Source organism: Engystomops pustulosus, unplaced genomic scaffold (genome assembly GCF_040894005.1).
Source record: "Engystomops pustulosus unplaced genomic scaffold, aEngPut4.maternal MAT_SCAFFOLD_143, whole genome shotgun sequence".
NCBI classification, from domain to species: Eukaryota; Metazoa; Chordata; class Amphibia; order Anura; family Leptodactylidae; genus Engystomops; species Engystomops pustulosus.
Window position 1 is genome coordinate 249,963 of NW_027285023.1, and position 23,835 is coordinate 273,797.

A 23,835-nucleotide genomic window follows, 5' to 3' on the forward strand; every position below is an offset into this window, starting at 1 on the left:
TCTCTAGTGATGGATAGGCTGTACTCTCAGTGATGGCACCGCTGCTCTCTAGTGATGGATAGGCTGTATTCTCAGTGATGACACCGCTGCTCTCTAGTGATGGATAGGCTGTATTCTTAGTTATGGCGCCGCTGCTCTCTAGTGATGGATAGGCTGTATTCTTAGTTATGGCGCCGCTGCTCTCTAGTGATGGATAGGCTGTATTCTCAGTGATGGCACCGCTGCTCTCTAGTGATGGATAGGCTGTATTCTTAGTTATGGCGCCGCTGCTCTCTAGTGATGGATAGGCTGTATTCTTAGTTATGGCGCCGCTGCTCTCTAGTGATGGATAGGCTGTATTCTTAGTTATGGCGCCGCTGCTCTCTCTAGTGATGGATAGGCTGTATTCTCAGTGATGGCACTGCTGCTCTCTAGTGATGGATAGGCTGTATTCTTAGTTATGGCGCCGCTGCTCTCTAGTGATGGATAGGCTGTATTCTTAGTTATGGCGCCGCTGCTCTCTAGTGATCTCTGTAATGATTTTCCTGCTGTCAGTAATGGTTTCCTCGCTGGGGTGGGGCACGCGTCTCTGTGGGATATTTCGGTGATGAATGACGGGGGTCACAATGTATCGGTGACAATGCCTCTCGTCATTCCAGCCCTATAATATCTGCTGCACCTGTCCCCCGCAGCCCATATACAGAGGCAGCAGAGCCCCTGCCAGGAGAACAATGCGGTCCGAGGCTCCAGGGGGGGGGGGCATTGGGCGGCTGCGCAGGACCTTAGACCAGGGTATAAGGAGAGGTGCAGAGACCCCCAGACCCTCATCACACCTCGGACCCCAGCATGGAGGCAATCAAGAAGAAGATGCAGATGCTGAAGCTGGACAAGGAGAACGCCCTGGACCGGGCCGAGCAGGCGGAGACCGAGCAGAGGCAGGTGGAGGACAAGAGCAAGCAGGTACCGGGTCATGTGACCACATCCTTAAATACTCTGCGCTTACCCATTAACCAGCTCCCCCCTCCCCCCATAGTACATACACCCCACTCCTCCTAAAGTATGTGAACCCCCGGACTGACCCCCTGTAATGTCCCCCGTAGCTGGAGGACGAGCTGCTCTCCATGCAGAAGAAGCTAAAGGGGACGGAGGACGAGCTGGACAAGTACTCCGAGGCCCTGAAAGACGCCCAGGAGAAGCTGGAGGTGGCCGAGAAGAAGGCGGCCGATGTATGTACCCGACCCACCACCAGATGTCATAGAGCGGCTCAGTGCTGCCCCCGGGATTACAGGTGGACGGGGGAATTACCTGCAGCCGCAGACAGGAAGGAGGAGCCGCAACATCACACAGGAACGTACAGGAGTCTATAGGAGGTGTATACAGGGGTATATAGCAGTGTATACAGGGGTATATAGCAGTGTATAGTAGTATATAGGAGGTGTATACAGGGGTATATAGCAGTGTATACAGGGGTATATAGCAGTGTATAGTAGTATATAGGAGGTGTATACCGGGGATATATAGCAGTGTATAGTAGTATATAGGAGGTGTATACAGGGGTATATAGCAGTGTATAGTAGTATATAGGAGGTGTATACAGGGGTATATAGGAGGTGTATACAGGGGTATATAGCAGTGTAGTAGTATATAGGAGGTGTAAACAGGGGTATATAGCAGTGTATAGTAGTATATATAAGGTGTATACAGGGGTATATAGGAGGTGTATACAGGGGTATATAGCAGTGTATAGTAATATATAGGAGGTGTATACAGGGGTATATAGCAGTGTATAGTAATATATAGGAGGTGTATACAGGGGTATATAGCAGTGTATAGTAGTATATAGGAGGTGTATACAGGGGTATATAGCAGTGTATAGTAATATATAGGAGGTGTATACAGGGGTATATAGCAGTGTATAGTAGTATATAGGAGGTGTATACAGGGGTATATAGCAGTGTATAGTAGTATATAGGAGGTGTATACAGGGGTATATAGCAGTGTATAGTAGTATATATAAGGTGTATACAGGAGTCTATAGGAGGTGTATACAGGGGTATATAGCAGTGTATAGTAGTATATATAAGGTGTATACAGGGGTATATAGGAGGTGTATACAGGGGTATATAGCAGTGTATAGTAGTATATATAAGGTGTATACAGGGGTATATAGCAGTGTATAGTAATATATAGGAGGTATATAGGAGGTATATGTGTAGGGGCAGTATACAGGAGGTATACAGGAGTTATACTGTGTGTGTGCCGGCGCAGTACCCCACGCTGGCCGCCAGGCGCCGCCCTCCCCCGCTGCCCCGGATATAAGGGAGTGGCCGGCGGAAGTGCGGGGCGCGCGCGGAGCGGAAGTGCCGGCAGTGCAGTGTGAGGAGAGACACAGGGAGGAGAAGATGTCCGGCGGGGGGATGACCAGCATCGAGGCCGTTAAGAGGAAGATCCAGGTCCTGCAGAAACAGGCGGACGATGCGGAGGAGCAGGCGGAGAGGCTAAGCCGGGAGGTGGAGGGCGAGAAGCGCGCCCGGGAGCAGGTACACCCGAGGAGGGGCGGGGCCCGAGACACCCCAACAGCGGACACCCCAACAGCGGACACCCCACATACACAGGGGAGAGGAGACCCCAGGAGCTGACACTCTATACACACACACAGGGGGAGAGGAGACCCCAAGAGCTGACAGTCTATACACGCACACGGGGGGAGAGAGGAGACCCCAAGAGCTGACACTCTATACACACACAGAGGGGAGAGGAGACCCCAAGAGCTGACACTCTATACATGCACAGAGGAGAGAGGAGACCCCAAGAGCTGACACTCTATACACGCACACAGGGGGAGAGGAGACCCCAAGAGCTGACACTCTATACACACAGGGGGAGAGGAGACCACAAGAGCTGACACTCTATACACACAGAGGGGAGAGGAGACCCCAAGAGCTGACACTCTATACACGCACACACAGGGGAGAGGAGACCCCAAGAGCTGACACTCTATACACGCACACAGGGGAGAGGAGACCCCAAGAGCTGACACTCTATACACGCACACAGGGGGAGGGGAGACCCCAAGAGCTGACACTCTATACACGCACACAGGGGAGAGGTGACCCCAAGAGCTGACACTCTATACACGCACACAGGGGGAGAGGAGACCCCAAGAGCTGACACTCTATACACGCACACAGGGGGAGGGGAGACCCCAAGAGCTGACACTCTATACACGCACACAGGGGAGAGGAGACCCCAAGAGCTGACACTCTATACACGCACACAGGGGAGAGGAGACCCCAAGAGCTGACACTCTATACACGCACACAGGGGGAGGGGAGACCCCAAGAGCTGACACTCTATACACGCACACAGGGGAGAGGTGACCCCAAGAGCTGACACTCTATACACGCACACAGGGGGAGGGGAGACCCCAAGAGCTGACACTCTATACACGCACACAGGGGAGAGGTGACCCCAAGAGCTGACACTCTATACACGCACACAGGGGGAGAGGAGACCCCAAGAGCTGACACTCTATATACGCACACAGGGGGAGAGGAGACCCCAGGAGCTGACACTCTATACACACACACAGGGGGAGAGGAGACCCCAAGAGCTGTCACTCTATACACGCACACAGGGGAGAGGAGACCCCAAGAGCTGACACTCTATACATACACACAGGGGAGAGGAGACCCCAAGAGCTGACACTCTATACACACACACAGGGGGAGGGGAGACCCCAAGAGCTGACACTCTATACACGCACACAGGGGGAGGGGAGACCCCAAGAGCTGACACTCTATACACGCACACAGGGGGAGAGGAGACCCCAAGAGCTGACACTCTATATACGCACACAGGGGGAGGGGAGACCCCAGGAGCTGACACTCTATACACGCACACACAGGGGAGAGGAGACCCCAAGAGCTGACACTCTATACACGCACACAGGGGAGAGGAGACCCCAAGAGCTGACACTCTATACACGCACACAAGGGGAGGGGAGACCCCAAGAGCTGACACTCTATACACGCACACAGGGGAGAGGAGACCCCAAGAGCTGACACTCTATATACGCACACAGGGGAGAGGAGACCCCAAGAGCTGACACTCTATACACGCACACAGGGGGAGGGGAGACCCCAAGAGCTGACACTCTATACACGCACACAGGGGGAGGGGAGACCCCAAGAGCTGACACTCTATATACGCACACAGGGGAGAGGAGACCCCAAGAGCTGACACTCTATATACGCACACAGGGGAGAGGAGACCCCAAGAGCTGACACTCTATACACACACACAGGGGGAGGGGAGACCCCAAGAGCTGACACTCTATACACACACACAGGGGGAGGGGAGACCCCAAGAGCTGACACTCTATACACGCACACAGGGGGAGAGGAGACCCCAAGAGCTGACACTCTATACACGCACACAGGGGGAGGGGAGACCCCAAGAGCTGACACTCTATACACGCACACAGGGGAGAGGAGACCCCAAGAGCTGACACTCTATACACACACACAGGGGGAGGGGAGACCCCAAGAGCTGACACTCTATACACGCACACAGGGGGAGAGGAGACCCCAAGAGCTGTCACTCTCTATGTTGGAGGGTCCTGAGGTCTTGGCACCCTGTGAGGTCCTGGCAGGTAGCTGCTGGTCCTGTGCTGCCCCCTGTAGTCCTCCGGTGAGTGTACTTAGCGGGCGGAGCGCCCTGTGAGGTCCTGGCAGGTAGCTGCTGGTCCTGTGCTGCCCCCTGTAGTCCTCCGGTGAGTGTACTTAGCGGGCGGAGCGCCCTGTGAGGTCCTGGCAGGTAGCTGCTGGTCCTGTGCTGCCCCCTGTAGTCCTCCGGTGAGTGTACTTAGTGGGCGGAGCACCCTGTGAGGTCCTGGCAGGTAGCTGCTGGTCCTGTGCTGCCCCCTGTAGTCCTCCGGTGAGTGTACTTAGCCGGTGGAGAGCCCTGTGAGGTCCTGGCAGGTAGCTGCTGGTCCTGTGCTGCCCCCTGTAGTCCTCCGGTGAGTGTACTTAGCGGGCGGAGCACCCTGTGAGGTCCTGGCAGGTAGCTGCTGGTCCTGTGCTGCCCCCTGTAGTCCTCCGGTGAGTGTACTTAGCCGGTGGAGAGCCCTGTGAGGTCCTGGCAGGTAGCTGCTGGTCCTGTGCTGCCCCCTGTAGTCCTCCGGTGAGTGTACTTAGCCGGTGGAGAGCCCTGTGAGGTCCTGGCAGGTAGCTGCTGGTCCTGTGCTGCCCCCTGTAGTCCTCCGGTGAGTGTACTTAGCAGGCGGAGCGCCCTGTGAGGTCCTGGCAGGTAGCTGCTGGTCCTGTGCTGCCCCCTGTAGTCCTCCGGTGAGTGTACTTAGCAGGCGGAGCGCCCTGTGAGGTCCTGGCAGGTAGCTGCTGGTCCTGTGCTGCCCCCTGTAGTCCTCCGGTGAGTGTACTTAGCCGGTGGAGAGCCCTGTGAGGTCCTGGCAGGTAGCTGCTGGTCCTGTGCTGCCCCCTGTAGTCCTCCGGTGAGTGTACTTAGCAGGCGGAGCGCCCTGTGAGGTCCTGGCAGGTAGCTGCTGGTCCTGTGCTGCCCCCTGTAGTCCTCCGGTGAGTGTACTTAGCAGGCGGAGCGCCCTGTGAGGTCCTGGCAGGTAGCTGCTGGTCCTGTGCTGCCCCCTGTAGTCCTCCGGTGAGTGTACTTAGCGGGCGGAGCGCTGTGTGTGCTCTCGGGGCGGCGGTCGTCACCTCTGGTGCCAGGTTGTGCTGCACACAATGCCCTCTGCTGCGGCTGTGCTCGGTGTTTGCTCTGAGTGGGCGGAGACTCACTGTGAGTGGGCGGAGACTTGCTGTGAGCTGCTCATTACTGAGGGGTCGTTACAGTTGTATCCATGGCAGACAAGGCTCCGGACACATTGTATCCGTGCTGGGGAGATGTGGCAGTGGTCTCGGAGGGGATGACCCGCAGAATGTGTAATGAAGGGGTTAATGCTCTCCCCATTACACCCCCCACCCCTCTGCCGGCTCTGAGATGATTGGGCCCTGATGCCGGGTTGTGTCTCTTAGATGTAGACAGATCTTTGGGTGCCATGGCGCCGGACACCCCCTCTTCCTGCTGGAGGAGGAGATCTGTGCTGCCTGCAGGGGGCGCTGTAAGGCCTGTACACACTCCTCCTGTGGGCTCAGTATTACATCACACACCCTGATGATGTCACCCTGTATCCTGACGTCTGATTGGACGGCGCTAACCTCTCTCTTCTGTCCCTTAGGCTGAAGCTGAAGTCGCCTCGCTGAACCGCCGCATCCAGCTGGTGGAGGAAGAGCTGGACCGCACTCAGGATCGCCTCTCCACCGCCCTGCAGAAGCTGGAGGAGGCCGAGAAGACGGCAGACGAGAGCGAGAGGTGAGTGTCCAGCGCCGCCCCCTGCACATCCCCCATTGTCTGATGTGCAGAGGAAGCTCCGGGGTCCCCCCGCCCTCTCAGGATGTCCCATGGACAGGACGTTGTACCTAGCAACTTCCCTCATTGTCCTGCAGAAAGAGGCGATGGCTTCAGACATCCCCCACACGCGCGTCACCTCCTCTGTGCCCATCCTCCGCATTGTCACCTCTGCTCTGCGCTCGACCTCCTCTCTTCTCCGTGCACAGCCCACTCTCTGTTGCCTTGTGTCTGCTCTGCACCTGGCCCCTTGCTGTGAGATGTGTTGTGCTGACAATGTGCTTAAATTATCCGGGCCCAGGGTTTCACTTCTGAACATTCAAAAAAGTGAGATGAGGTTAGATCAGATTGATATCAAATACAATGACACACTCCGCTCTGCTACATCTCATCTACACACACACACTCACAGCTCTGCTACATCTCATCTACACACACTCACAGCTCTGCTACATCTCATCTACACACACACAGCTCTGCTACATCTCTGCTACACACAGGCGCTTTGCTATACGCCTCCTTCCCCTAGATAAAGGACCCATCTAGTCTGTAGCTTGTGGAGGAAGTCTCTGCACACTGCTGGCTGACGGCAGGAAGTGCCTGTGTCTGAGCTGGTCTTGTAATGCACCAGGCAGCGTGCAGATAGGAGAAGCTATTCATGAGAAGACTGTGATGGAGACGGGTTATATCTGCGAGATGCGGCATTTTTGTTAATACCAGTGAATTAGAGAGTGAGATTTTGTTATCCTGAGAACGTGTAGGACTCTGGTCCTGGAGTCTTTGATGCTGTAATCCTCTGTCGGCGGCTCCTCAGGAACAGGTTTGTAGACGGCTGATGTCATCCACGGGATTTACGACCTCGGCAGCCGCCAAACCTGTTGTATGTAAGAGCGTCACAACGTATCCAGACTCGTAGGCTTCATGCTGCAGCCATGGTGGGGGCCCAGGCCATGAGTGGCTGTAATACCACCCCCAGCCTCTAGGGGGAGCCCTCTATATCCTGACCTGTGTCTCTGCTCTGCAGGGGGATGAAAGTCATCGAGAACCGAGCCCTAAAGGACGAGGAGAAGATGGAGCTGCAAGAAATCCAACTGAAGGAGGCCAAGCATATAGCCGAGGAGGCGGACAGGAAGTACGAGGAGGTAAGTAGGGGCCACATACCTCGGGGAGGGGCCCCTCAGGACACTCCCACTCACTATCTGCACTCTCCTTCCTCAGGTGGCCAGGAAACTGGTTATCATCGAGGGCGACCTGGAACGCACAGAGGAGCGAGCAGAGCAGGCAGAAACGTGAGTGTTACCAGACCCCCACCGCCTGCCTGACCCGTTATACAAGGCCTGAAAAGAGGAGGGGGTGGGGAGGCAACATGGAGAGGGGTGTGACTGCCCCCTACTGGCAGGATGCAGGAATACGCCGATAGGGGAAGAGTGCAGTATATGCAGTATATTACATATGTCCACAGTGACTGCACCAGCAGCAGAATAGTGAGTGCAGCTCTGGAGTATAATACAGGATGTAACTCAGGATCAGTACAGGATAAGTAATGTCATGTATGTACAGTGACTGCACCAGCAGCAGAATAGTGAGTGCAGCTCTGGGGTATAATACAGGATATAACTCAGGATCAGTACAGGATAAGTAATGTCATGTATGTACACAGTGACTGCACCAGCAGCAGTATAGTGAGTGCAGCTCTGGAGTATAATACAGGATGTAACTCAGGATCAGTACAGGATAAGTAATGTCATGTATGTACACAGTGACTGCACCAGCAGCAGTATAGTGAGTGCAGCTCTGGAGTATAATACAGGATGTAACTCAGGATCAGTACAGGATAAGTAATGTCATGTATGTACACAGTGACTGCACCAGCAGCAGAATAGTGAGTGCAGCTCTGGGGTATAATACAGGATGTAACTCAGGACCAGTACAGGATAAGTAATGTCATGTATATACACAGTGACTGCACCAGCAGCAGAATAGTGAGTGCAGCTCTGGGGTATAATACAGGATGTAACTCAGGATCAGTACAGGATAAGTAATGTCATGTATGTACAGTGACTGCACCAGCAGCAGAATAGTGAGAGCAGCTCTGGAGTATAATACAGGATGTAACTCAGGATCAGTACAGGATAAGTAATGTCATGTATGTACACAGTGACTGCACCAGCAGCAGAATAGTGAGTGCAGCTCTGGGGTATAATACAGGATGTAACTCAGGATCAGTACAGGATAAGTAATGTCATGTATGTACAGTGACTGCACCAGCAGCAGAATAGTGAGTGCAGCTCTGGGGTATAATACAGGATGTAACTCAGGGTCAGTACAGGATAAGTAATGTCATGTATGTACACAGTGACTGCACCAGCAGCAGAATAGTGAGTGCAGCTCTGGGGTATAATACAGGATGTAACTCAGGATCAGTACAGGATAAGTAATGTCATGTATGTACACAGTGACTGCACCAGCAGCAGAATAGTGAGTGCAGCTCTGGGGTATAATACAGGATGTAACTCAGGATCAGTACAGGATAAGTAATGTCATGTATGTACACAGTGACTGCACCAGCAGCAGAATAGTGAGTGCAGCTCTGGAGTATAATACAGGATGTAACTCAGGATCAGTACAGGATAAGTAATGTCATGTATGTACACAGTGACTGCACCAGCAGCAGAATAGTGAGTGCAGCTCTGGGGTATAATACAGGATGTAACTCAGGGTCAGTACAGGATAAGTAATGTCATGTATGTACACAGTGACTGCACCAGCAGCAGAATAGTGAGTGCAGCTCTGGAGATGATACAATGTGGGGGATTCCTCATATTTCGGGCCTTGTTTAACCCCTTCCTTGCATGACTTGAATTTGATGTGTTTGTTTTTGCCCCCTCCCCTCGTCCTGGGCTTGTTGTGTGTGTTGCTGCCTCTCCCCCTCCCCCGTCGTACCCCTCCTGTGACATCATCAGCCGGTGCCGGGAGATGGAGGAACAGATTCGCCTCCTTGACCAGAGCCTGAAGTGTCTGAACGCGTCTGAAGAGAAGGTACAATGACCTGGTGGCTGCTCCTGTCCCGGCTGCTCCTTTCCTTGTGTCGTCTCCTCTGCTCCGCTGCTTCCTGCTCCGTGCGGCCGGTGATGTCATCATCTGTAGGGTGACATCACTTGGAGGCGGGGTCACGGGGCAGGAAGTGGTGGTCTCCTCGGTGTCCTCCATCTTGGCGGAGTCCTCTCTTCTCATGGCTCCACTCTCTTTCTGTCTCTTCTTCCTCTCTCTCCCCCTCGGCCTCCTCAGTAAATGCTCCGAGCTGGAGGAGGAGCTGAGGAATGTCACCAACAACCTCAAGTCCCTGGAGGCCCAGGCCGAGAAGGTAAGGGGAGTCATGTGACCCAGTCTACAGCCACTGATTGGTCATTGATGGAGATTGGACCTCCCCTTCATGCAGTGTTCTGGGGTGTGAGATGGATCCTGCACCCAGTATAGGGCCCCGTTTCCCTATGATAGTTCTTCCTGGCAGTGCAGGGACTTCCTGGTGCCTGTAGATGAAGGGGGTCTTTGGGGGTCACTTATTGGGGGCTTTATCTCACGTTTTGCTTTTTACTTTTCCAGTATTCACAAAAGGAAGATAAATACGAGGAAGAAATTAAGATTTTGACAGACAAACTAAAAGAGGTGAGTGATGGGCGGAGCCTCTAGGGGCAGGGTGGGGCACATAGCCTTGTGGGTGGGGCCTATCATCCCCCTTTACTGACTCGATCCTCTCGATCGCAGGCTGAGACCCGAGCAGAGTTTGCTGAGAGATCAGTAGCCAAACTAGAGAAGACCATTGATGACCTGGAAGGTAAGTGGTCTCTGGTGTATAAGTATGTGCCCCCCTCCTGTGTGGTCTCTGGTGTGTATAAGTATGTGCCCCCCTCCTGTTTGGTCTCTGGTGTGTATAAGTATGTGCCCCCCTCCTGTGTGGTCTCTGGTGTGTATAAGTATGTGCCCCCCCCTGTGTGGTCTCTGGTGTGTATAAGTATGTGCCCCCCTCCTGTGTGGTCTCTGGTGTGTATAAGTATGTGCCCCCCTCCTGTGTGGTCTCTGGTGTGTATAAGTATGTGCCCCTCTGGTGTGTATAAGTATGTGCCCCCCTCCTGTGTGGTCTCTGGTGTGTATAAGTATGTGCCCCCCTCCTGTGTGGTCTCTGGTGTGTATAAGTATGTGCCCCCCTCCTGTTTGGTCTCTGGTGTGTATAAGTATGTGCCCCCCTCCTGTGTGGTCTCTGGTGTGTATAAGTATGTGCCCCCCCCTGTGTGGTCTCTGGTGTGTATAAGTATGTGCCCCCCTCCTGTGTGGTCTCTGGTGTGTATAAGTATGTGCCCCCCTCCTGTGTGGTCTCTGGTGTGTATAAGTATGTGCCCCTCTGGTGTGTATAAGTATGTGCCCCCCTCCTGTGTGGTCTCTGGTGTGTATAAGTATGTGCCCCCCTCCTGTGTGGTCTCTGGTGTGTATAAGTATGTGCCCCCCTCCTGTGTGGTCTCTGGTGTGTATAAGTATGTGCCCCCCTCCTGTGTGGTCTCTGGTGTGTATAAGTATGTGCCCCCCTCCTGTGTGGTCTCTGGTGTGTATAAGTATGTGCCCCCCTCCTGTGTGGTCTCTGGTGTGTATAAGTATGTGCCCCCCTCCTGTGTGGTCTCTGGTGTGTATAAGTATGTGCCCCCCTCCTGTGTGGTCTCTGGTGTGTATAAGTATGTGCCCCCCTCCTGTGTGGTCTCTGGTGTGTATAAGTATGTGCCCCCCTCCTGTGTGGTCTCTGGTGTGTATAAGTATGTGCCCCCCTCCTGTGTGGTCTCTGGTGTGTATAAGTATGTGCCCCCCTGTGGCGGACGTTCACCTCTCCTCCTCTCCCTCCCAGACGAGTTGTACGCCCAGAAGCTCAAGTACAAAGCGGTCAGTGAGGAGCTGGACCACACCCTCAATGATATGACCTCCATGTAAATACTGCCTGCAGGGGGCGCCAAGCCCCCCCAGCACTCGCTAACCTCACTGCTTGCAGATTGCTGTGTGACTTGTGCAGTGGCGGGGGGTGGGGCTTGTGTGTGATCTTTGGGTGGGGGGGCGCCGCTGCTCCTGGACATGTCGGGGCCACTCCCCAAGTGCGATCAGTAACCCTGGGGGTTATTGGGGGGCTCTCGGCTTATAACTCTCTAGGATGGGGCTCTGTCCGTGTAATCAGTAACCCGGGGGGCAATGGGGTGCTCTACATGTGATCAGTAACCCGGGGGGCAATGGGGTGCTCTACATGTGATCAGTAACCCGGGGGGCAATGGGGTGCTCTACATGTGATCAGTAACCCGGGGGGCAATGGGGTGCTCTACATGTGATCAGTAACCCGGGGGGCAATGGGGTGCTCTACATGTGATCAGCACATGGGGGGGCTCTCGGCTTATAATTCTAGGATGGGCCGCTCTGTGTGTGATCAGTAACCCGGGGGGTTATGGGGGGGCTCTCGGCTTATAACTCTAGGATAGGGCTCTCTCCGTGCGATCAGTAACCCGGGGGGTTATGGGGGGGCTCTCGGCTTATAACTCTAGGATAGGGCTCTCTCCGTGCGATCAGTAACCCTGGGGTTATGGGGGGGCTCTCGGCTTATAACTCTCTAGGATAGGGCTCTCTCGTGTGATCAGTAACCCGGGGTGGGGCATGTGACCAGTTCCTTTGGGGTATTTGGGTGCCCCATCTACATGGAGTCCTGAAGTCTCGGCCTCTTCTAACCCTGGGGGAGGAGCATGTGGGGGTGATCAGTTACCCCGGGGTGTGGGGTGCTGCACCTGCATGCAGTCCTGACGTCTCGGCCTCTGGTAACATCTCTTGTCTCTCTCTTCTCACATAGATGACTCCAGCGCCTCCTCCCGCGGTCTCTTCCTCCTCCTCCCCGCGGTCTCTTCCTCCTCCCTCTGTCTCTCTGATTACATCTCATTTATAGAAACAAACTTGTCTCCTCCGTCTTTCTTCTCGCTCACCTCCTGATGGGGGCGCTGTAGGCCGTCTGTTCAGAGTTATTCAGTCAACCTATGGTCAGACTACAACTCCCAGTCAGTCTCTGTGTTCGGGCACGCTGGCATCTTGCAGTGTGGCCCCCCGGGGCTCGGGCACGCTGGGGGTTGCAGTGTGGCCCCTGCTGATTGTGGCTGGGCCTCCCCGAGCAGTAGACGCTGGTTCCTTGCAGTGTGGCCCCTGCTGATTGTGCCTGGGCCTCCCCGCAGCAGTAGACGCTGGTTCCTTGCAGTGTGGCCCCTGCTGATTGTGCCTGGGCCTCCCCGCAGCAGTAGACGCTGGTTCCTTGCAGTGTGGCCCCTGCTGATTGTGCCTGGGCCTCCCCGCAGCAGTAGACGCAGGTTTGCGGTCACATTCCTGCATCGTTTCCTGGACCCGTCTGACCAGATTCTCCAGACATGTCGGGGCAGGGGCAGCAGAGCGTGGGGGCTGATAACAGGGGGCACATGCTGGTAGTCTGGGGTGCAGGGCACAGATTAAGGAGACCCTCATAATACCGGGTCTGTCCTAGGACCCTGCCTCTTAAAGGGATTGGTCTGTAGTATAATCAGTGGTATCTTATCAGTAACATTTGACCATGCATCAAGTATTGTTCCTTGGGGCATGTTCTAACACTGCTGTGCTCTGTGCTCTCTGCAGCCAGTGTTATGTACTGTCCCTGGAGAGATGTGTAATCAGACCTCACACTGCTGTGCTCTGTGCTCTCTGCAGCCAGTGTTATGTATTGTCCCTGGAGAGATGTGTAATCAGACCTCACACTGCTGTGCTCTGTGCTCTCTGCAGCCAGTGCTATGTACTGTCCCTGGAGAGATGTGTAATCAGACCTCACACTGCTGTGCTCTGTGCTCTCTGCAGCCAGTGTTATGTATTATCCCTGGAGAGATGTGTAATCAGACCTCACACTGCTGTGCTCTCTGCAGCCAATGTTATGCATTGTCCCTGGAGAGATGTGTAATCAGACCTCACACTGCTGTGCTCTCTGCAGCCAATGTTATGCATTGTCCCTGGAGAGATGTGTAATCAGACCTCACACTGCTGTGCTCTGTGCTCTCTGCAGCCAGTGTTTTATGTATTGTCCCTGGAGAGATGTGTAATCAGACCTCACACTGCTGTGCTCTGTGCTCTCTGCAGCCAGTGTTATGTACTGTCCCTGGAGAGATGTGTAATCAGACCTCACACTGCTGTGCTCTGTGCTCTCTGCAGCCAGTGTTATGTATTGTCCCTGGAGAGATGTGTAATCAGACCTCACACTGCTGTGCTCTGTGCTCTCTGCAGCCAGTGTTATGTATTGTCCCTGGAGAGATGTGTAATCAGACCTCACACTGCTGTGCTCTGTGCTCTCTGCAGCCAGTGTTATGTACTGTCCCTGGAGAGATGTGTAATCAGACCTCACACTGCTGTGCTCTGTGCTCTCTGCAGCCAGTGTTATGTATTGTCCCTGGAGAGATGTGTAATAAGACCTCACACTGCTGTGATCTGTGCTCTCTGCAGCCAGTGTTACGTATTGTCCCTGGAGAGATGTGTAATCAGACCTCACACTGCTGTGCTCTGTGCTCTCTGCAGCCAGTGTTATATATTGTCCCTGGGGAGATGTGTAATCAGACCTCACACTGCTGTGCTCTGTGCTCTCTGCAGCCAGTGTTATATATTGTCCCTGGGGAGATGTGTAATCAGACCTCACACTGCTGTGCTCTGTGCTCTCTGCAGCCAGTGTTATGTATTGTCCCTGGAGAGATGTGTAATCAGACCTCACACTGCTGTGCTCTGTGCTCTCTGCAGCCAGTGTTATGTATTGTCCCTGGAGAGATGTGTAATCAGACCTCACACTGCTGTGCTCTGTGCTCTCTGCAGCCAGTGTTATGTATTGTCCCTGGAGAGATGTGTAATCAGACCTCACACTGCTGTGCTCTGTGCTCTCTGCAGCCAGTGCTATGTATTGTCCCTGGACAGATGTCTGCTGGAATATCCAACCAACGGCCTTGTTATTATTGAGGCTGTGGAGCGTCTGGCTGCACAGAGCACAGCAGTGTGAGGGCACACCCCAGTGTTTGGAGAAGTGTCACACTTTGGGTACAGTTCCATACTTCAGTCTTGCTGCTACTCACACACGGGTCTGATTACACATCTCTTCATGGACAATAGCTAATGCTGGATGCACAGAGCACAGCAGTGTGAGGACCTGCCCTCCCAGGGGCAGTACATAACCCTCTGGTCCCGCATGCTGCAGATGAGCTCATCCCTGATCCGGTGTGTCCACATCACTGCAGCTTATCCGAGCCTTCTGTCGCTGAGCTTCCGTTCCTGTGTGACGGTCACTTCCTCCTGTACATGACTGGCAGCCGGGGAGTCCTTCCTCCTGGAAGTGCGGGGTCATATCAGTCACCTTATACTCCAGTCACATCCAGAGCTGCAGCGTGCTGTAAGTGCATCTCACCAGGATGTGGTGCAGCTCTCGCAGTGATTGGAGGATAAGAATTCATATTTAACCTGTGAGCTGCTGGACTGCAGTACATGGTCTGTATCTGTGATCTACACCTCCGCCACTAATACAACCTGTCTCTCTCTTTTTCTGTTTTCTCTCCTTTCCACCTGCTCCTCCCCCTCACATACTCCCGCCTCCCCTCTCCTGTCCCCGCCTCCCCTTGCTCGTGTCGCCTCCCCTCTCCTGTCCCCGCCTCCCCTTGCTCGTGTCGCCACCCCTCTCCTGTCTCCTCCCCTCTCCTGTCCCCACCTACCCTCGCTCGTGTCGCCACCCCTCTCCTGTCCCCGCCTGCTGCTCCTCCTCCTCTGCCCCCTCTCCTGTCCCCCGCCTGCTGCTCCTCCTCCTCTGCCCCCTCTCCTGTCCCCCGCCTGCTGCTCCTCCTCCTCTGCCTCCTCTCCTGTCCCCCGCCTGCTGCTCCTCCTCCTCTGCCTCCTCTCCTGTCCCCCGCCTGCTGCTCCTCCTCCTCTGCCTCCTCTCCTGTCCCCCGCCTGCTGCTCCTCCTCCTCTCCTGTCCCCCGCCTGCTGCTCCTCCTCCGCCCCCCTCTCCTGTCCCCTGCCTGCTGCTGCTCCTCCTCCTCCGCCCCCTCTGCTGTCCCCCGCCTGCTGCTCCTCCTCCGCCCCCTCTGCTGTCCTCCGCCTGCTGCTCCTCCTCCGCCCCCTCTGCTGTCCCCCGCCTGCTGCTCCTCCTCCTCTGCCCCCTCTGCTGTCCCCCGCCTGCTGCTCCTCCTCCTCCGCCCCCTCTGCTGTCCCCCGCCTGCTGCTCCTCCTCCTCCTCCGCCCCCTCTGCTGTCCCCCGCCTGCTGCTCCTCCTCCTCTGCCCCCTCTGCTGTCCCCCGCCTGCTGCTCCTCCTCCTCTGCCCCCTCTGCTGTCCCCCGCCTGCTGCTCCTCCTCCTCTGCCCCCTCTGCTGTCCCCCGCCTGCTGCTCCTCCTCCTCCGCCCCCTCTGCTGTCCCCCGCCTGCTGCTCCTCCTCCTCCGCCCCCTCTGCTGTCCCCCGCCTGCTGCTCCTCCTCCTCCGCCCCCTCTGCTGTCCCCCGCCTGCTGCTCCTCCTCCTCCGCCCCCTCTGCTGTCCCCCGCCTGCTGCTCCTCCTCCTCCGCCCCCTCTGCTGTCCCCCGCCTGCTGCTCCTCCTCCTCCGCCCCCTCTGCTGTCCCCCGCCTGCTGCTCCTCCTCCGCCGGCCCTTCCCCCGCAGAGCGTCTCTACAGCCAAATGGAGAAAAACCGGCTCCTTGCTAGTGAGTTGAAGGTCACCCTCCATGACCTCTGTGACTGAGGGCGTCCCCTGTAGCGTGTGCCGGACCCCCGGCGGTGGGAGGGAGCCCCCGTCCTGTGCTTACATATACACCGCGGAAGGGTCTCCACGCATCGGTCGCTATAGAGACGTCTGCTCCTCCCCCTTCCTCTCTGTACTGCCCCCTGGTGGAGCGGAGGACTGATCCAGCGCTGCCGAGGTTCCTCTTCTCACCCTGATGGTAGCGAGACCCCGCCCCCTTGTGGCAGATCAGCTGTGATGTCATCTCTCAGCCTGTGACCTCATCGTCGTACTTGTCACCATCTCATAGACTCTTTCAAGATCTCTGCTTGCTGTCAAGCTATGGGAAACCACCTTTCTATTCTTTGTTACACTGCAGTGTGTCGGTGTAGAGACACAATGCAACAAACCCTCAGCCGTGGACCTTTCATGGCTCGTCAGGGGTTCACTTACTTTTCTCTGTGGGTGGACGGCGCTTGCACATCATTGGTTGTATCCTGAATAAACTTCTTCCGTGTTGTGATTCGCTGTGTGGGGACGTCCTTTTTTGTTCAGGGCGGGGATATACCTTCACTTACTCCGGTCACTGCCGAAGCTGCACCCACAGCTTTATTGTTACATCTTGGGGTGGTAACACTGAGATTCTGCTATGTAGTGTTGCAGCTCTGGATGTGGTTGGAGTAGTGGCCTTGTACTGTTATTAGTCTGGCGTTGCTGCTTTGGATGTGACTGGAGTAGGTTCATGTCCAGGTCATCCTGAGCTGCAGTACCTGGGGTGACCACTATCCTGGATTGGGCTGAGTTACATCCGGATCTGTGCAGGAGGAGCTTCTCTATCACTGCGTTGCTGCTTTACACTCACCTGGTCAGGCAGGGGTTAAGACTCGGGGGAGGGGGGGGGGGGGTAGGTGCCAGGTAAGTGCTCGCTCCTCCAGCCCCAGAGCTGAGCTATGCCTCGTGCACACAAGCTGAGGAGTCACTTTACTGCTTTTGTCTGGACTTGGCTCCACTCACAACCAAAGCTGCTTTCAAAATTCCAAGTATGTTCCAGTCTCTGCTCGGCTGGAAAGCAGCTGACCCTCATCTCCCATAATCCTCTGCAGCCTGCGATGTGAGCAAGGTACAAGAGGTTGTGTGACTGCAGCTCTAGATGGGAGTGGAGTATAAGTGGGGATATATGGCATTCCCTTATAATGGGTAATAAAACCGCAGCTTTAGATGGGAATTGTGTGTGAGTGATGACCCTCTGCAGTTCTGGATGTGAGTGGAGTGTAGCCACTGAGTGTGAAGTATATGTAGTAATGTGACTACAGCTCTGGATGTGAGTGGAGTATAGGCCCTGAATGAGTGTAATTGCATGAAGCTCTGGATGTGAGTGGAGTATACATAGTAATGTGACCACAGCTCTGGATGTGAGTGGAGATATATTGCATTCCCTTATAATGGGTAATAAAACCGCAGCTTTAGATGGGAATTGTGTGTGAGAGCGATGACCCTCTGCAGCTCTGGATGTGAGTGGAGTATAGGCTCTGCTTGTGTGTGTTTTAGTGGAAATGTTGACTGAACCTCTGCAGCTCTGGATGTGAGTGGAGTATAGGCTCTGCTTGTGTGTGTTTTAGTGGAAATGTTGACTGAACCTCTGCAGCTCTGGATGTGAGTAGAGTATAGGCCCTGAATGAGTGTAACTGCATGCAGCTCTGGATGGAAGTGCAGCATAGACTGAATTAGTGTAGATGTGTGAGTGCAGCTCTGGATGTGAGTGGAGTATGAGTGGTATAACTGCAGCACTAGATGGGATACCTGGTAATGTTGCAGCTCTAGATGTGAGTAGAGTATGGGCTCTGTGTAGAAGTGAGTGCAGTATGAGTAACAGTGGTATAACTGCAGATCTGGATGTGAGTAGTGATGTGTGAAGTATAGACTCTGAATTACTGTAGATGTGTGAATGCAGCTCTGGATGTGAGTGGAGCATGGTTTCTGTGGAGTCCATATACAGCCTTGTCCTGGGCTCCAGTCTCCGGGCCGGTTGCCAGTGACTACATCACATGTAGAAGCATGTACACAGATGACGCTGCAGCTCCGGTAGCGTCCTGAGCGGGAGGTGTGGCTAGTACAGAGATCTGATCCCGCAGCGCCTCCTAGTGTCATGTCTGCAGGATTAATCTGCTCTGTGTGTGAAGTGACTGCTGGGAGTTGTAGTACACCCTGATGATCCGGGCCTGACCTCTTCTCTCTTCTCCTTCCAGATAAGCTGCGGGTCACTAAGGAGGAGAACTGCAAGATGCAGAAGATGTTGGACGACACGATGGATGAGCTGCACTGCTTGTAGACCCCTGCGTGTCACTGCCTGGCGTCAGCACCGCCCCCTCCCTGCTCCTCCTGCTGCGCCCCTCCCCTCTGCCGCTGACCAGACTGCGCTCCTCACATTCCTATCACTGAAACCTTGGCTGCACAGGGGCCCCTTTACTGTCTAACCCTTCCCTTTAATGCTGGTTTTAAGGACCAAATCTCGCCGTGCTGTGCCCAGTGCCATATTCGGGGGTCGGGGTTCCCCTGCTCCATTTTTTCCGGCACGGTGGGTGACTTCTATTTTCAGGGGTTGCAGTATTTTCCTGTGACTGTAGTACGGGGGGTCTTTGTGTCCTCTAACCCCCTCCCATAGTATTCCCTTATCTGTGGGGTCCCTCCTGGTAATGGTGGGGGGTCCCCTGCCCCCCTGATTGTATCATGTGATTACTGTATACACTATGGGGTCTGTCCGTGCAGCAGAGACCCCCTTGTCCAAGCTCGGTGGGTTTGGAGGTTGCGGGGTCACGTGCCGCTCTAGCCTCCTATCACTGCCTCGGTGTTGGTGGGAGGGGACAGCGGGGTCACGTGCCGCTCTGTGTCCTCCTATCACTGCTGCGGTGGTGGGGGAATGGGGACAGTGGAGTCACATGATGCTCTCTCCTCCTATCACTGCTGCGGTGGTGGCGGGAGGGGACAGCGGGGTCACGTGCCGCTCCATGTCCTCCTATCACTGCCTCGGTGGTGGGGGGGAGGGGGCAGCGGGGTCACCAGGGAGGAGTCGTTACTTATATTATGTTTTCTCTGACTGGTTTTAAAACAGAAATTTTTTAAGCTTCCATATCCATCAATAAAATAAGGCTGCTACGTGAGCGACACCTCTGCTGCGTGATCATTCATAGGGGGGAGAAATCCTGGGGATATATACAAGTCACAATCCCAGACTGACACAATGTAACGACACATCAGCTTTCTGCAGTAAGTGGAGTCTTCTGACGTTGCCCCCTTCAGTATTTGCCCCTCGGGAGATAAAAATGTGTAAAACCTCAGGCAGGAAAACATGGCCGACCCATGTGACCCCCAAGATGGGCGGTGGGGTCGGGGCTCCCCTCTACATCTAGATGAAGGTGACCTCCCTCCAGACACCGAAATCAGGACGGTCGTGCACCTCGCATAATATACAGGCTGTATTACACTGTAGGACGGCTCTTACTGTGATCATGTGCCCGGTACAGGACACTAGTCCCGGAGGAGGAGGCAGAGGCTCCCATAGACATCAGTGCAGTCTCTGCTCAGTCTCACATAATATACAGGCTGTATTACACTGTAGGACGGCTCTTACTGTGATCATGTGCCCGGTACAGGACACTAGTCCCGGAGGAGGAGGCAGAGGCTCCCATAGACATCAGTGCAGTCTCTGCTCAGTCTCACATAATATACAGGCTGTATTACACTGTAGGACGGCTCTTACTGTGATCATGTGCCTGGTACAGGACACTAGTCCCGGAGGAGGAGGCAGAGGCCCCATAGACATCAGTGCAGTCTCTGCTCAGTCTCACATAATATACAGGCTGTATTACACTGTAGGACGGCTCTTACTGTGATCATGTGCCCGGTACAGGACACTAGTCCCGGAGGAGGAGGCAGAGGCTCCCATAGACATCAGTGCAGTCTCTGCTCAGTCTCACATAATATACAGGCTGTATTACACTGTAGGACGGCTCTTACTGTGATCATGTGCCCGGTACAGGACACTAGTCCCGGAGGAGGAGGCAGAGGCTCCCATAGACATCAGTGCAGTCTCTGCTCAGTCTCACATAATATACAGGCTGTATTACACTGTAGGACGGCTCTTACTGTGATCATGTGCCTGGTACAGGACACTAGTCCCGGAGGAGGAGGCAGAGGCCCCATAGACATCAGTGCAGTCTCTGCTCAGTCTCACATAATATACAGGCTGTATTACACTGTAGGACGGGCTCTTACTGTGATCATGTGCCTGGTACAGGACACTAGTCCCGGAGGAGGAGGCAGAGGCTCCCATAGACATCAGTGCAGTCTCTGCTCAGTCTCACATAATATACAGGCTGTATTACACTGCAGGACGGGCTCTTACTGTGATCATGTGCCCGGTACAGGACACTAGTCCCGGAGGAGGAGGCAGAGGCTCCCATAGACATCAGTGCAGTCTCTGCTCAGTCTCACATAATATACAGGCTGTATTACACTGTAGGACGGGCTCTTACTGTGATCATGTGCCTGGTACAGGACACTAGTCCCGGAGGAGGAGGCAGAGGCTCCCATAGACATCAGTGCAGTCTCTGCTCAGTCTCACATAATATACAGGCTGTATTACACTGTAGGACGGCTCTTACTGTGATCATGTGCCCGGTACAGGACACTAGTCCCGGAGGAGGAGGCAGAGGCTCCCATAGACATCAGTGCAGTCTCTGCTCAGTCTCACATAATATACAGGCTGTATTACACTGTAGGACGGGCTCTTACTGTGATCATGTGCCCGGTACAGGACACTAGTCCCGGAGGAGGAGGCAGAGGCTCCCATAGACATCAGTGCAGTCTCTGCTCAGTCTCACATAATATACAGGCTGTATTACACTGTAGGACGGGCTCTTACTGTGATCATGTGCCCGGTACAGGACACTAGTCCCGGAGGAGGAGGCAGCGGCTCCCATAGACATCAGTGCAGTCTCTGCTCAGTCTCACATAATATACAGGCTGTATTACACTGTAGGACGGGCTCTTACTGTGATCATGTGCGTGGTACAGGACACTAGTCCCGGAGGAGGAGGCAGAGGCTCCCATAGACATCAGTGCAGTCTCTGCTCAGTCTCACATAATATACAGGCTGTATTACACTGTAGGACGGGCTCTTACTGTGATCATGTGCCCGGTACAGGACACTAGTCCCGGAGGAGGCAGAGGCTCCCATAGACATCAGTGCAGTCTCTGCTCAGTCTCACATAATATACAGGCTGTATTACACTGTAGGACGGGCTCTTACTGTGATCATGTGCCTGGTACAGGACACTAGTCCCGGAGGAGGAGGCAGAGGCTCCCATAGACATCAGTGCAGTCTCTGCTCAGTCTCACATAATATACAGGCTGTATTACACTGTAGGACGGCTCTTACTGTGATCATGTGCCTGGTACAGGACACTAGTCCCGGAGGAGGAGGCAGAGGCTCCCATAGACATCAGTGCAGTCTCTGCTCAGCCTCACATAATATACAGGCTGTATTACACTGTAGGACGGGCTCTTACTGTGATCATGTGCCCGGTACAGGACACTAGTCCCGGAGGAGGAGGCAGCGGCTCCCATAGACATCAGTGCAGTCTCTGCTCAGTCTCACATAATATACAGGCTGTATTACACTGTAGGACGGCTCTTACTGTGATCATGTGCCTGGTACAGGACACTAGTCCCGGAGGAGGAGGCAGAGGCCCCCATAGACATCAGTGCAGTCTCTGCTCAGTCTCACATAATATACAGGCTGTATTACACTGTAGGACGGGCTCTTACTGTGATCATGTGCCTGGTACAGGACACTAGTCCCGGAGGAGGCAGAGGCTCCCATAGACATCAGTGCAGTCTCTGCTCAGTCTCACATAATATACAGGCTGTATTACACTGTAGGACGGGCTCTTACTGTGATCATGTGCCCGGTACAGGACACTAGTCCCGGAGGAGGCAGAGGCTCCCATAGACATCAGTGCAGTCTCTGCTCAGTCTCACATAATATACAGGCTGTATTACACTGTAGGACGGGCTCTTACTGTGATCATGTGCCCGGTACAGGACACTAGTCCCGGAGGAGGAGGCAGAGGCTCCCATAGACATCAGTGCAGTCTCTGCTCAGTCTCACATAATATACAGGCTGTATTACACTGTAGGACGAGCTCTTACTGTGATCATGTGCCCGGTACAGGACACTAGTCCCGGAGGAGGAGGCAGAGGCTCCCATAGACATCAGTGCAGTCTCTGCTCAGTCTCACATAATATACAGGCTGTATTACACTGTAGGACGGGCTCTTACTGTGATCATGTGCCCGGTACAGGACACTAGTCCCGGAGGAGGAGGCAGAGGCTCCCATAGACATCAGTGCAGTCTCTGCTCAGTCTCACATAATATACAGGCTGTATTACACTGTAGGACGGGCTCTTACTGTGATCATGTGCCTGGTACAGGACACTAGTCCCGGAGGAGGAGGCAGAGGCTCCCATAGACATCAGTGCAGTCTCTGCTCAGCCTCACATAATATACAGGCTGTATTACACTGTAGGACGGGCTCTTACTGTGATCATGTGCCTGGTACAGGACACTAGTCCCGGAGGAGGAGGCAGAGGCTCCCATAGACACCAGTGCAGTCTCTGCTCAGTGTCACATAATATACAGGCTGTATTACACTGTAGGACGGGCTCTTACTGTGATCATGTGCCCGGTACAGGACACTAGTCCCGGAGGAGGCAGAGGCTCCCATAGACATCAGTGCAGTCTCTGCTCAGTCTCACATAATATACAGGCTGTATTACACTGTAGGACGGGCTCTTACTGTGATCATGTGCCTGGTACAGGACACTAGTCCCGGAGGAGGAGGCAGAGGCTCCCATAGACATCAGTGCAGTCTCTGCTCAGCCTCACATAATATACAGGCTGTATTACACTGTAGGACAGGCTCTTACTGTGATCATGTGCCTGGTACAGGACACTAGTCCCGGAGGAGGCAGAGGCTCCCATAGACATCAGTGCAGTCTCTGCTCAGTCTCACATAATATACAGGCTGTATTACACTGTAGGACGGGCTCTTACTGTGATCATGTGCCTGGTACAGGACACTAGTCCCGGAGGAGGAGGCAGAGGCTCCCATAGACACCAGTGCAGTCTCTGCTCAGTGTCACATAATATACAGGCTGTATTACACTGTAGGACGGGCTCTTACTGTGATCATGTGCCTGGTACAGGACACTAGTCCCGGAGGAGGAGGCAGAGGCTCCCATAGACATCAGTGCAGTCTCTGCTCAGTCTCACATAATATACAGGCTGTATTACACTGTAGGACGGGCTCTTACTGTGATCATGTGCCTGGTACAGGACACTAGTCCCGGAGGAGGAGGCAGAGGCTCCCATAGACATCAGTGCAGTCTCTGCTCAGTCTCACATAATATACAGACTGTATTACACTGCAGGACGGGCTCTTACTGTGATCATGTGCCCGGTACAGGACACTAGTCCCGGAGGAGGAGGCAGAGGCTCCCATAGACATCAGTGCAGTCTCTGCTCAGTCTCACATAATATACAGGCTGTATTACACTGCAGGACGGCTCTTACTGTGATCATGTGCCTGGTACAGGACACTAGTCCC

At 54.3% G+C, this 23,835-nt stretch overlaps 1 protein-coding gene across 9 annotated transcripts; it reads left to right on the top strand.

Annotated features, from left to right (window-relative positions):
- The first annotated feature begins 810 nt into the window (after nt 1-810).
- TPM3 (tropomyosin 3) lies at nt 811-19,326 on the top strand. Of its 9 annotated transcripts, none has more exons than XM_072131814.1 (9): nt 811-939; nt 1,080-1,205; nt 6,233-6,366; nt 7,427-7,544; nt 7,621-7,691; nt 9,691-9,766; nt 10,006-10,068; nt 10,168-10,237; nt 16,110-16,683. In XM_072131814.1, exons 1-9 carry the CDS (start codon nt 826-828, stop codon nt 16,187-16,189), a joined length of 852 nt encoding a protein of 283 aa, XP_071987915.1. In that variant the 5' UTR covers nt 811-825; the 3' UTR covers nt 16,190-16,683. The 9 variants fall into 9 exon arrangements, with proteins under 9 accessions (XP_071987915.1, XP_071987914.1, XP_071987909.1 ...); XM_072131808.1 differs by lacking the exons at nt 811-939; nt 1,080-1,205; nt 9,691-9,766; nt 16,110-16,683 and adding exons at nt 2,305-2,519; nt 9,366-9,441; nt 11,294-11,372; nt 18,415-19,326; XM_072131807.1 differs by lacking the exons at nt 811-939; nt 1,080-1,205; nt 9,691-9,766; nt 16,110-16,683 and adding exons at nt 2,305-2,519; nt 9,366-9,441; nt 11,294-11,372; nt 12,272-12,371.
- Nucleotides 19,327-23,835: the final 4,509 nt, after the last annotated feature.

Coding starts and splice junctions, on each gene's coding strand:
- TPM3 (XM_072131814.1), top strand. CDS start 826: ATGGAGGCAATCAAGAAGAAGATGCAGATGCTGAAGCTGGACAAGGAG. Junction 1,206..6,232: donor CCGAGAAGAAGGCGGCCGAT/GTATGTACCCGA, acceptor TCTGTCCCTTAG/GCTGAAGCTGAAGTCGCCTC. Junction 6,367..7,426: donor ACGGCAGACGAGAGCGAGAG/GTGAGTGTCCAG, acceptor TCTGCTCTGCAG/GGGGATGAAAGTCATCGAGA.